The sequence below is a fragment of the Gracilinanus agilis genome, chromosome 2 (assembly GCF_016433145.1).
Source record: "Gracilinanus agilis isolate LMUSP501 chromosome 2, AgileGrace, whole genome shotgun sequence".
Classification (NCBI taxonomy): domain Eukaryota; kingdom Metazoa; phylum Chordata; class Mammalia; order Didelphimorphia; family Didelphidae; genus Gracilinanus; species Gracilinanus agilis.
In genome coordinates, this window is record NC_058131.1 from 684886175 (window position 1) to 684899237 (window position 13063).

A 13063-nucleotide genomic window follows, 5' to 3' on the forward strand; every position below is an offset into this window, starting at 1 on the left:
GAACAGAATGAAGCAATATCTGCAGGGCCTCAACTAGCCCCACGGTCAGTCTGAAGCATACAGCCCAATGACTAGAGCAGACAGTGAAGACAAAAGGGAAATATGTAGCAACTTCCAGCTTGCTAACAGGATAAAAGCAAGTATATTATTTATGGAGCACATATTTCAAAGAACACAGCAAAAGGTAGCCTTAGCCAAACAATGTGGAGCTGGGTTGAGGTGGATAGGAATAAAGGAAGAAGCTATGAGAAAAGATAATATAGTCAGGGGTTCAGAATTTCTAGAATGGGGACAGTGTGACCAGATGGAAGTTTGTTTTGACAAAGAGTTCACAGATTATCAACATCCTTGGGTTTTTGGCCTCTGGATGGAGTCCTCTCAGGGAGTTAGGCAGGGAAAAATAAAGGAAAAAAAGGAAAAAAGAAAAGGGAACAGAAGGCAAAGCCAATAGAATAGGGATTCTCTTTGTTCTCTGCAGATAGGCCAGGCCAAGCTAGAGACCAGGAGATCAGTAAAGCCAGAATAATAGAAGGTTGTCCATTCATACAGGGACATGCCAGATCAGAAGAAAGGTATAGGGAACAGGAAAGAATGGTTTTATTCTCTATCTCCTACAAGGGAATTTTGTATGCACCTAGGGACAAGTTAACTCCAGCTCTCAAAGAATTTACATTCTATTCTATGTAGTAAGAGGCACGGCAATAAGCTAAGAGTGAAGTGGTAAAAGCTTGAGAAATGAGGGGAAAGTTTGGAATAAGCAATTTTGAAATTGTAATGGGGAGGAGATCACCTAAGTTAAAATTCCTGAGGCCATCTAGTCTAATCTCATTTTATGAACAAAGAAATTGAGGCTTAGGAAGGTTAAGGAATGTGTCAAGATCAAGGAGGTTGGAAATGAACCCAGTTCATTGACTTCAGAGCTAGTGGGGAAGGGAGGTGGGGAGAAGTTAGAGAGGAGGTCAGGAGATAGAACTGGTAATAAATTATAAAGCTATATAATATTTCACTTATGAAGTAATGTTATAACTTTAGATGTTTCTAAAATAAACAAAGCAAATGTGTCACTTTTGAATAGTAAATTATTTTGATCAAACCAAGAATTTATCAAATGTTTTATAAAATGAAACAAAATAGCTTTATTTAATCCATCTTGTTATCAAAACACAAAGCATGATCTGAATTAGGTAATTAAGATTTTTATAAAGACAATAATATTGTATGAGATGTGACTTTTCTAATTTATTTCCTTTCCATGTAAAAAAATGTTATTTTAATACTAGTGGAAGACATATAAAATATTACAAATCTTACAAATACTGAACGATTAAACTAAGATCTAATTATTTAATTCTCTTCAAAATCATGAATGAAAAGACTATCAAACAGTTCATCCTTTGCTCAAAAACTTTCACTAGCCCTTTGTTGCTTTAAAAGTTCAAATTCCTTTGCTGAGCAGTCGCATCCCTCCACCCACCTGTTTAGTCTTATTTCACATGCTTCCCTTATCCATGTACATAATCTATACTTCAGTCAAAGGAGATTCTTCTTTGTTTCTCAAACATACTATTCTGTTCTGCATCTATTCTCAAGGCCTCAAATGTCTTCACTCCCTCTAGTTCACTTTGGATTCCAACCTATTTTTAAAAAGTAACCTGTCACCTCTTCTATGATATTCTTCCTAAAAACCTGTTGCTAACCTCTCGGTCTCATTTTATTGTTTCAAACACTTATAGCATTTATGTGTATGATAAGTATATATGTTTATATATATCCTTGTATATATGTTTATATCCTTCTGCCAGTCTGTAAAGTCTAAAGGGAAAGGCTGTGACTCACCATAAATTCTGTAAAAGCCCCAGCTTATGTACAACAACAAAGTGTTGTACATAAAAAAAAAAGCCTTTAGGAAGTATTTCTTGAATTATTGTTTATTGGGATTCCTTGTATTATTCCTCACTGGAGTTATACTGTCCTAAAGTTCTCAGATCAATTTTGCCAAGAAATGACCAGTGTTAAGATGGCAGGCATTTCAGTAGTAAACAAAGGCAGGTTAGACCTGAGTCTTTGTAACTAGTTTAGAACCTCCAATTCCTGGACCTTACTTTTTTCCCCCCTGAGACAATAATGCTAAATTATTTAACAAAGCTTTTTGTGTCCCTATGGTCTAAAAGAAAACTAAACTAGCAACTCCTCTGGGTTATACACGTATTATCACTCAATACCTACTTCTATATTATTCATTTTTTGTAATAGAGTAATCTTTTAAAAAACAAACCCCAAATTCTATACCCATATAAACAAATGAGTAGCTGTTCTTTAAAAGCAGCAAAACTAACATGTAACAAAAATGATGATCCCAATAACAATGGGGTGCATTGCATCACAGGCCACTTATTTCCTCCTGTGATCACTCAGTCTGTCCTCACTGAAGTTCTGAGGAAGCAGCTACAGCTTCTTTGGAGGTGATGACTCATCAAAACATCTCCTGAATATTACTGCTACCATGGTCACCACCAAGATGCTGAGGGAGTTGCTGTCACCTCATACTTGAGTAGCTTCCTTATACACTTCTGTGTTGGACAAGGGAGATGAGAGAGAGTGGCATGGGGTGGTGATGGAATGGTGCACTGTTTTTTTGTAGGGTTACGTGTGTGTGTGTGTGTGTGTGTGTGACCTGTATTCAATGGCATCCCTATTTTGCTCCTTGACTTGAGTTTAGGAACTAACACTCACTCTGTTCCTTTGTATTATCTTTTAAAATAGATCAAAGGTACCTTGAAGATGGGGATATATTTGGATCCTATAAGTTTGGAAAATGTGTAATGAAAATTGTTATTACATGTAAATGAGGAAAATAATTAAAAAAAAAAAAAAGACTAGCAAGTTCATTTTGTACTGAACCCAAACTTTCGCCTGCTCTTTCTTGAGACTGTGAGTAGGTGAAGAATATAAACAAATAGAGAATACTAGTCTTCCATGCTATGGAATGTTTTCTTCCTATTTGGCTCATTTGATTATATGACAGAATTATACCCTTATAGTTTCCTCTAAATTCTCTTTAAATTGCTTACCTACTCTTTTCCCTGCTGATGTATTATTTCCATTCATTCCAAGCCCATGGGTAGACTACAATTAAAAACAAAACAACATCTACAAAAGTGAATCAATGGGAAGAGGACAGAACATTAAGTACCAATATTTTATGTAAATAATTAACATTTGCAATGTCAGATTTTTAAAAACAAAACAAAAATACCCATGAACGTTAAATGTAGGCAAACTAATCATAAAGTTTCAAATGTACTGAATTTAAAAGACCCCAGAACAGAAATATGAATGTACTTACATTTTAATAAAAAAACGAAAACCACAACCATTTAACTAAATAATCAATATATTGAAATGTGAGGACCTAAAATGAGGTTCCTGATGAGGAATAAAAGTAACTGAATTATTTTACAGTGACTTATATGATAAACATGTTTGATAAGCAGAATGAAATATAGTAACTTCATAAAGAAACAATGCTTAATATCACCTAATTGAAATTTAACCATAAGCCTCATCTTCCAATTTTATTAATATATCTCCCAATTGTTTATATGAATAAAAGAGGGAAAACACTTGGAAGGTCAATACTTACTAGAAAGAAGTCAGCAGGTTCAATTTGGGGAGAGCTTTTCCTAAGGTTTTCTTCCTGAAAATGCTGAAGATTTGTAGACAGTGCAATGGCAGAAGTCCGAAGCCTACTGGCCCCACAAGAGCTCTGTAAGCTGTCTCGGCTGGCACTCCGTGCCAGTGAAGCAAGAAAACCTATGTTGTTAACAGACCCAACAGGCTCTTTGCATGCCTTGTTAGCCATTTCTGTGATGTCCCTGGCTTCAACTTTGGAAATGATGTCAGATCTTTTACCAGGGGAGTCGACTTTAACACCACGAAATCTAGTAGTCCTAGGAAAGGAAGGATCAGCTATATTTCGGACATCCAGTGATCGAAACACATTTTGTGAGGTGGGGGTCCTGAGGTTACCAGTCTCAAAACATTTGGACTGTCTTTGTGGTTTCACCAGAGAACCGTGATGTGTTACTGGTGCAGAATAGCGAAGAGGTGACAAGAGTCTGTTCTTCTGAGGACTTAATTCACGAGTGTTAAGAACTGAAGCTTCCATGGACTCAGAATTCAACATTCTTGCAACAGGCTTCTGACGCTGCTCTGGAGTTTTAATATCTTTATCCCCATCAGTCAGTACGAGGTCTCGGTTTACCTTCTCAGGGCTGTCGAGATCACTGTATTGCTCTGCCACATTTCCTTCTGCTAACAAAGCAAATGCATCCATTTCAGGTAAAAGAGATTCTTCAGCGGCACACAACTCCACATTTGGAAATATCATTGTGTCTTCCTCTGTTTTAGATAATAAGTTTTCTGAAAAAATTTCTGTCTGTGTGGACAGAGATGACACAAGAGGGAGGACAGTGTCTGAGATGGGCTGTTTGGCATTTTCTAATTCCACATGAGATACTTTAGCTGGTAGTTTAATGCTACTGATTGTCTGGGAGAGTGTGGTGTTTTCCCAGTTATCCTCTTCCTTAAGGAAATCAGTAGTGATAGATGGTATAGGTCTACCAGTAGTGGCCAAAGTAGCCAAGGCTGAAAGTGCATTCTGGGAAGGCTCAGCAGGATATGAATTCCCAGGTGGAGGCAGGCAAGACTGTCCAATATGGGGGAGCACTCTCAACAATCTGTGACGAGCAGCTGCCATTGAACCACTTGAAGGTCGAGGAGCCATAGGCGGGCGAGGTTTTACCTTGACAGTTTTCTTAGGCTAAAAGAAAAGATTCAAAATGCAATATTTGTACGAACATAGTTAGTATTTCTGTCCAGTTAGCAAAAATAATTCAAGAAGAAAGAAATGACTTACCAGCTTGTCTTAGCTGATACCTCAAATTCAATTAATGTTTAAAGATATTAATATTCCAACTTATTGCAGTTTGGATTATGTCACAAAGACAATCGAATCACCAAGAAAATGGCATTTTTCTTTAAAACTATTTTGACTTATTTGAAGTAGATGGATTAGGTCAGATAGTCATCTTACCTATTTGGGGTGCTTAAAAATCACCCTTGGATTGCTAGTAGACGAGTAAGGTGACCTCTAAGGGGAATTCATCATGTATTTACTACTGAGTCACATGGAGAAGCTTAAAAGGTCTTCACTCTTAGTTCTAAAAATGTGTTCACATTAGATGGTAAGTCTTTATAGAGGAAGATCTACTGTAGTCATTTTAAATAACTTACTATTACCTTTGAAGAAAAAGTCACTTCATCATATTTTCTACTTGACATAGAGCTGTGATAGCTTCAAAGATCTCAACATGGGAGTGGGGGCAAGTAGTCTAGTTCCAAGTTGGAGCCCTTAAAATTTAGAGAGGGAAGCACAGTCAAAAAAATATGAGCTTCTGTCCTTGCCTTCTTTCCTCAAACAGGATCCTAGGGACCATCTTGGTCAAACCAGGAAGGAAAGAAGGTAAGGCATAGTTGCCCCAGGCAGAGGAAAGCAAACATCCCATTAAAAATGTAGGATGTAAGATTGATAATAAATGTGTTTAGGAGAGCACTTAAGAAAAAATTGATTTCAGGTCTGGGCTAAATCTAGAGCTATAATTCTATGACCCACATATACACATGCAAATCAATAAGTAACTTAAATAACAAATGAAGCATATGCTCACATTAAAATAGCACTGTTAATAAACATAGCACTTTAAATATCCCAATAAATGACTGAGGCCAATTATCCAAAACAATTTTATATATAGAAATAAAACTATTATACATAAGGTCAAAAACAACAAGGTGGTATTTTTAAAATTTTGCTATGGTAAAGCAATGGAAAAGCCTGGTCATATGGTAATGCTTCACCTTTTTGCTGAGGTTCATGGTCTCCATTTTTGCCTTCAGAAGCTTCATTTTATTCATAGTGATTGAATTTTCAATAATCTGTTGCCCAGAGGGAGAAGGCTCAATTTCTTCATCATCATCTGTATATAAATTATAAACTGAACCACCACTGCAAAAAACCAAAATATCTTGTTATATACAGTGTACAGTTGTGACTGCAGATAAAATGATAGATTCATCTGTCAGCATTGTGTAAACAAAAATATTTTTAAAAGCAGTTTTTGGAAGAAAAAAAATAATAAAATGAATATGAGACCATGAAGTGGAGATGCTAAAAATATAGGGATAATTGAGCTTCTGGGAATTAATTACACTGTGTTTTTTTTTTTTTTTTTTGCACTCACTATAGTATTCCCACAGAGGCAAAATCCAGTTCCACAAGGGTCTCCTGCTGGCATGGCCAAAGCTGTTAACTGTGTAACCCAGATCACAGGCTGATCAGTTTTCCATTAACCAGACAATGGCATGGAAGGGAAGTCCAAATTTCTATCCATCCCGAGGGGGTTCGCACCATTTAGGAACTGACACACTCGTGTGGATATGGCATTCTATTTCTGCTTTTAAGAATAAAACAAAACAAAAAAACAAAAAGATGGAAAATTTAAGGATTTCCTAAGTGTTACTTGGATATGTAACTGACCACCCATAATGCCCTGGATCTAAAAAAAACAAACCAAACCAAAACTCAACCCTAGCAATTCATGACTTGAGTCACTAGAAACTTTTAAAATGCTTTGATAGAGAAAAAAAAATGCTTTGATAAAGGGAGAATGGGCAATAGTGGAAAGAATACTAGATTCAATGAGTCAATGAGTCTGAAGGTCTGGGTTTGAGTCCTGGCCCAAATATAAGCTATATGACCAAGGACAAGTCACTTGACCATCCTGATCACCATACTCTATCTGTAAAATATGTACTTCCCTCACAGAACTGCTGAGGAAAAGTGCTTATAAATCTTAAGTGTCTAAGACTAATCTGAAATATCATGCCCTGACTAGGAATAAACCAAATGACATGATCTCTGAGAATAAAACATCCATTAGCAGCACTCCAAATGCCTTCTTATGTTATACTATTAAACTGTAAACTCTGGCCCACTCTGGTCAAAATGGAAAACCTTGGAGTATGGCAGCAGAACATATCTCTATTATTTAGGGACCAGTTAAGGTTTATCCACTGAAAACTGGCCACAAAGTTATGATTTTTCTTTGGTGAGGGGGAGGAAGAGGTATATAACAATGTATAATGACCACCATCTTGTTTATTAAAGTATGAAGAGACTGTACTGTCTGCAACAATGGTATGAGTGTCTATGATGAGGAAATCATGGTTTTGCACAAGCTTTAAAGGAAGCAACATCACAATCCTCATTTATAACTTGAGAAACTTCATTTTGGTTAAAAATCACTGTGTTGGAGTTTACTTCCAAACTCAATTTCACTATTAAGGTGGGGGGAAACTCCATTGAGACTTTTGAGGAATGACAATGGAGAGAAGAAATATGGAAAAACACTCAAGAGATATGAGTGTAAATATGTTAGGAATAGCTAAAATTTAAATATACCAGAATGGAACTGAGTAGGCATCAAGTCTGGATGTGTTTCTTGTTTAGATTGACTACTTATGGGGCAGTAAGTGGCACAGTAGATACAGTGCCAGGTCTGGAGTTGGAAGGATCTGGGCAAGTCACTTAATACCATTCACCTAGTTCTTGCCCTTGTCTTAAGAATTATTACTAAGACAGAAAGTAAGGGTTAAAAAGAAGATTACTTAAGAATATATCTGTGTAAGAAAAGTTTTTAGATGCAAATTTTATTACCGTCAATGGCTGTACAAGGTTGAAATATCAGGATAGTGACCATTGGCCAATAACGGCACATTTGGTAATACTTCTGAAGCACTCACTTCTACCCAAGAGAGGAAAGCAGACAGTTCACTTGCCTCATTTCCATTTAATGAAAGTGGGGATGTGTTCATCAATTTTCTAGACAAGATGAGGAAAGAGGCCCACCATATCAGTACATATGTATAGGTAGTAGGAAAATATACAAGAAAGGGACTTGAAATGATTGAACCTATCCACTTCAAGTGAGTGGAGATTATAAGGTTTTTAATTTCAAAGGAAGTGAACTCAGCAGCTTTTTCTGACTAGAGTAGCTTTTTGAATCATGGATGTTAACTTATTTGGCACTGTATCCTTGCAACTATTGCAAGGTTAAGCAGCCTTACCCAAGGATGAACTAGGCAATGGTCTTTAAGGCCCCACCTTGTCACTTTTATGTATTTAAAACAAGGCACAGGGCATACGGCATGAAAGCTGCCTCATTTCAATTTCAGCTATATCTGGGAAGAGGGTTGGGGATCCCCTTTTCCCCATATAGTTCAAATTCATTCTGTGGTGTCAGAAAGGAAATGTTTTTAATTGTCATTTAAAATTTTGTCTTTTCAATTCAAAATCTGAGTTTCATCTTTAACTGATGAAATCCAGGATGCTTTGCTATTTCTAGAAAAGAAGGCATGATAATATGGATGCACAGGGAGAAATCGAATCCCTCTGACATGTACAGCATGAATTCTATAATGTCAGAATACTAGTAAGTATTTCTACAAATTTGCTTTTTTGGGGAACCAGCCTGATTTCTGAGATCTTGTGAATAGCATACAATTCTTTTAAATAGAGGAATGTTGCTAGTTTATTGATACATTGGTAAATAGCCAGGAGATAAATTTTTTTCCTGCTTACCATATCTAATTTAAAAAAATCTGTATTTAGAAATACAACAAAAAGAACTGGGATAGAGGACACAGCCTCATTTAACTGAAAAAAATATCTAATGTATCCAATGTACATGGCCCAGAAAGTTTTGCAGTGTTTCTGTTTCATGTAGTGCCTTCTTTCCCCAATGTCAGATAAGACTTTCAACATGGTTTTCATGGCCAAGAATCTTGATTTTTTCCTTTCTGCTTAATGAATGAAAAATCACTCACATTTTGAAGCAGCAAAAGAAGTACCTTCTCAGAAAAATAAAAATGGCTCGGGACAGATTTTACCTAAGAATAAAGAAGGCAGAATAGAACAGGAAACAGGGCAGAAGCTTCTCATTTAAAAGAGATAAAGAACCTAATCCTTTAATTAAATAGAAGAAATTGAAACTTTGAGAAGTGAAATGGTGAAAAAAGTAAGTGGCAAAATAAAGGTTACTAATTTCATAAGATCAAAATACCTTTGAATTCATCTAATTCAATACATTAGACTAGAAAAGAGGAACCGAGGCCCAAGATGGAAAAATGGAGCTTTTGTGTCTGGAATACAGAGCCAGTAAGGATCTAAGGGGATATTCAGAACTATGCCACTTTTTTTTTTTTAAAACCCATACCTTCCTGTTAGCATCAATATTGTATATTGGTTCTAAGGCAGAAGAGCAGAAAGGGCTAGGCAATTGGGTTAAGTGACTACCCCAGGGAATCCAGGCCTTCCCATCTCTAAGCCTGGCTCTTCAATTTATTAAATCATCTAGCTGCCTCTTATGCCATCTTTTAACGAGCACCTAGTCCTCCCAGCTTTTTCTTAGTAATGCAGAATCCTCAACAGTCATTTCACTGGAAAATGAATGATTTATAAGTTGTGATCAGATAAAAGTTTGAAGTAGTTTTTTAAGATGTTCGTGCTAGGGGAAGCTAGGTAGTACAGATAGAGCAGGTCTGGAGTTGGGAGGACCTTAGTTCAAATTTGACCTCAGAACACTTCCTACTGTGTACGATCCTGAGCAAGTCACTTAACCCCAACTGTCTGGCCCTTGCTCTTCTGTCTTAGAATTGATACTAAGACAGAAGGTAAGAGTTTAAAAAAAAAAAAGATGTTCCTGCCACCTCAGAAAGTCATCTACTTTGGAGATGGAAGAATACTTTGTGATTCTCTTGTTAAACCACTTCATTTTGTTGATCAGAAAACTGAGACCTTAAGAGATTAAATGACTTGGTCAGAGTCCCACAAGTAATTAATAGCAGGAAAAGAATCTGAATCTAGGTATTCTGACTCCCCTAGCTTCTATGTCTTTTCCCCTTTTTATAAGCACTTCTGATCCTGTGGATCTGGATCAATTCTTATAAATAAAAGGAAAAGAGAAGAGGAAAAAAAAGTGTCCAGTAGTCTTAAAATTCAGAGAACAACAATAAAATTTTAACATAAAACCTAGTATGAACTACTTATTTGCAAAGGTGAACTATAGGAATATCATTTGCAAATGCATATTTGATTTTATTTCATATCTATTGATAGTAAATAGGAAAAATATTAGACCCTCAATGCAGAAGCCTATTTAGAAGTAGACAGATTTTCTAAGCTTTTAAACCAAATTCTTTCAAACATCAAATGCTGATTAAACTTTTACTGAGCAAGGCAGTGTTCTAGTCACTAATTGAAGATGTACCTATTAAATAAGACATGGTCCCTGCCCTGAAGAGCTTACAGTTTAGCAGGAAAATATGACATGTTCACAAATAACTATAGTACAGATGGCACACAGTGAGTACACAAATAAGTGTAACACCACCACCAACTATCTCTTCTGTCTTATCTTTATCATTCTTTTCCAGAAAGATAATATAAGGAATACAATTGAGGCAAATGGTTAATGTCTATAAAATGAACAGATAAAGAATAAAAGTAAGTTTAATTATGAGAATGGAAAAAACTGTCATCCCTGTTCAGGTGCAACTGCTCTATCGAAGTCCTGTGACAGGTTAGCAGTCCTATCCTGGTGGAAAAGAAGAATGGAGATGACTTTTCCCAAATCTTCTCGCTCCCCAAGCAACAGGAGGGAACATATAATCCTCAAATTAGGTGATATGGTCAAACTGGGTCCAATGGAATTCTCTGAGGCCCGTGTTTCACACATGATCTCCAATATCCTAAACACAGGAAAGAGTATGTCTTCCTGGGAGTCAAAGAAAAGTTGTGGGTGACAGAATCTAATGATTACAAGTGGACTTAATTTATATGATATGTGCAAATCAGGGGTAAGTCACCCTCAGTCTGAGCTAAATATGGCTACTAACTATTTTTGCACCTACCTTAAGCAAAGAATAGTTTTTACATTTTAAATAAAGTTTTAGTAGAGGCAGCTGTAGTTTAGTGGTTAAGAGCACTGGGTTTGGAGGCAGGAAGACCCGAGTTCAAATACAGCTGCAGAACCTTCCTAGCTATGTGACTCTTAACTTCTGATAGCCTGATAAAAGGATCTACTGGAGAAGGAAATGGCAAACTGCTCCAGTATTCCTGTCAATAAAAAATCCCATTGAAAGCCAGGATCCATGGAGTCATTAAGAGTCTGACACAAATAAACAACAAAGTTTTATTGTTTTTAAAAATGCAAAAAAAAAATCATTTTTAGCTCAAGGCCATAAAAAAATAGGTGGCAGTTCCATCCTGGTCCTCTGGCTGTAGTTTGCCGTTTCTTGGTGTAAATTTAATTTTAGACAATGAAACAATTTTCCTGTGTATCAGGAAAACTCAGAGTTTCAAGGAATCATGGTGAATCCTTTTGCAAAATGACTTTGATATAGCAGAAGCTTGATTATTACTTATTGGGAATTAAAAAATATATACAAATAAAAAAAATTAAATTCAATTATTTCCAGAAGAGAAAAAAATTGGCTTCATAAGTATGAATCTTTCCACAAAATGGGATTCATCGTTAAGTTTCATTATGGGGTCATCTTAGCAAAATTTCCTTTAAAGTTATAAACAGCTGTAATTTATCAGGATAGCTATCATTTTAGACTAAAAACAGCACTTTATATTAGTATTTTAGAGTAAATAGCAATTTGGAGAAATGTCAATATTTGGAAACCTCTGGGCCTGATGTATTTGGTTGCTCTGAAAAGGTGCAGTTTCTAAGCCCTCCATGCCTTTATCAGTGGCAATGGCCAAAACATCTTGCTGCCCCATTGCCAAGCTCCTCTCAAATGAGGCTCCCTGTCTCCTAGCCACAATAATCCTAGAGCAGAGCACAAACAAGGTGTTGCTGGGTTCCCACATAAAGGCTGTTCTGAGAAATCAGGCCTCACATCAGAGCTTGGATTTTGCTGTCATGGTTCTAAAGGACTTACTTGAAGATCATTTCTATGGAATTTCATGGAAATATGGTAAGATTGGAGGAGGACTGACATTTAAATAGAATGGTTATTCAACATGAACTAGCTTTTAAAAATCTAGTCACAATTCGTTTGAAAAGCTTTTAGGTAGTAAGCTACCACTAGCCTTGTGACATCCTTAGGATGAGTGGATCAACAGAAATTATCTTACTTCAAATAATGCCCTGTTTAGAACATAGGCAAAACAGTGTCAGTGCCCAACTCACAATGTCCACATGAGCTAACAGGATTCAAATTGCTACAGTGACTGTCAGGCTGCACAGTTTGCATCAAGAGAGGCAGGTGCTTTCTGTCTCTCATGTGACTTTGCTTCTCTGTACCCCACCAAGTGTCTGATGGGAACTATCAAGCTCTGAGGTAGTCTGACCCTATATTCTTGCTGCTTATTAGGCCCTTGTCCTGTTAATGCAACAACTGAGTCCTATACTCTCATCCCACTCTAGGATTTTAATTGAGGGGAGAGGAAGGAACGAGAGGAAAGCTTTGAAAAACAAAATAATGCCAAGAACAACACTCCAGTTTGAGGCCAAGGAGGGAAATGATAAGAAAAAAAGCTCATATCCAGTACTTATTTAGAAAAAGACAAAACTAATGTCCTCATTATTTCTTACCTGCACTAATACAAATGTCCCTGAGTCTTTTGTCTCTCTAATCCATCCTACACACCACTGTCAGAATAGACCTGCTAATGTCAAGTCATTTGCTCAAAACCCTTTAACCGTTCCCCATAAGGTACTACGTGAACAATTCGAGACTTTTTGGCTTGGCATCAGAGATTCTATACAACCCATGCTGTCAGCCTTTAAGCATACACATTCTCATGTTCTTCTGTTCCATCAAAGGAGTTTACTAGTCACTCTCTAAACAAATATATTTTGTAAGTTCCCATCTTTAAATTTCTGTTTATACTTTTTTTACAAGTAGATTTCCTCCCATCCTGAGGGAATTT

General features: G+C 36.6%; 1 protein-coding gene across 1 annotated transcript in view; it reads right to left on the bottom strand.

Annotated features, from left to right (window-relative positions):
- ZFAND4 (zinc finger AN1-type containing 4) overlaps positions 1–13063 on the bottom strand; it is a 57018-nt gene that overhangs the window by 17601 nt on the left and 26354 nt on the right. Inside the window, exons 6-8 of the mRNA XM_044659149.1 lie at positions 5920–6067; positions 3644–4822; positions 3072–3126 (exon numbers count right to left, since the gene is read on the bottom strand). Of these exons, the coding sequence (XP_044515084.1) occupies positions 3072–3126; positions 3644–4822; positions 5920–6067 (1382 nt within the window). The remainder of the gene's footprint in view (positions 1–3071; positions 3127–3643; positions 4823–5919; positions 6068–13063) is intronic.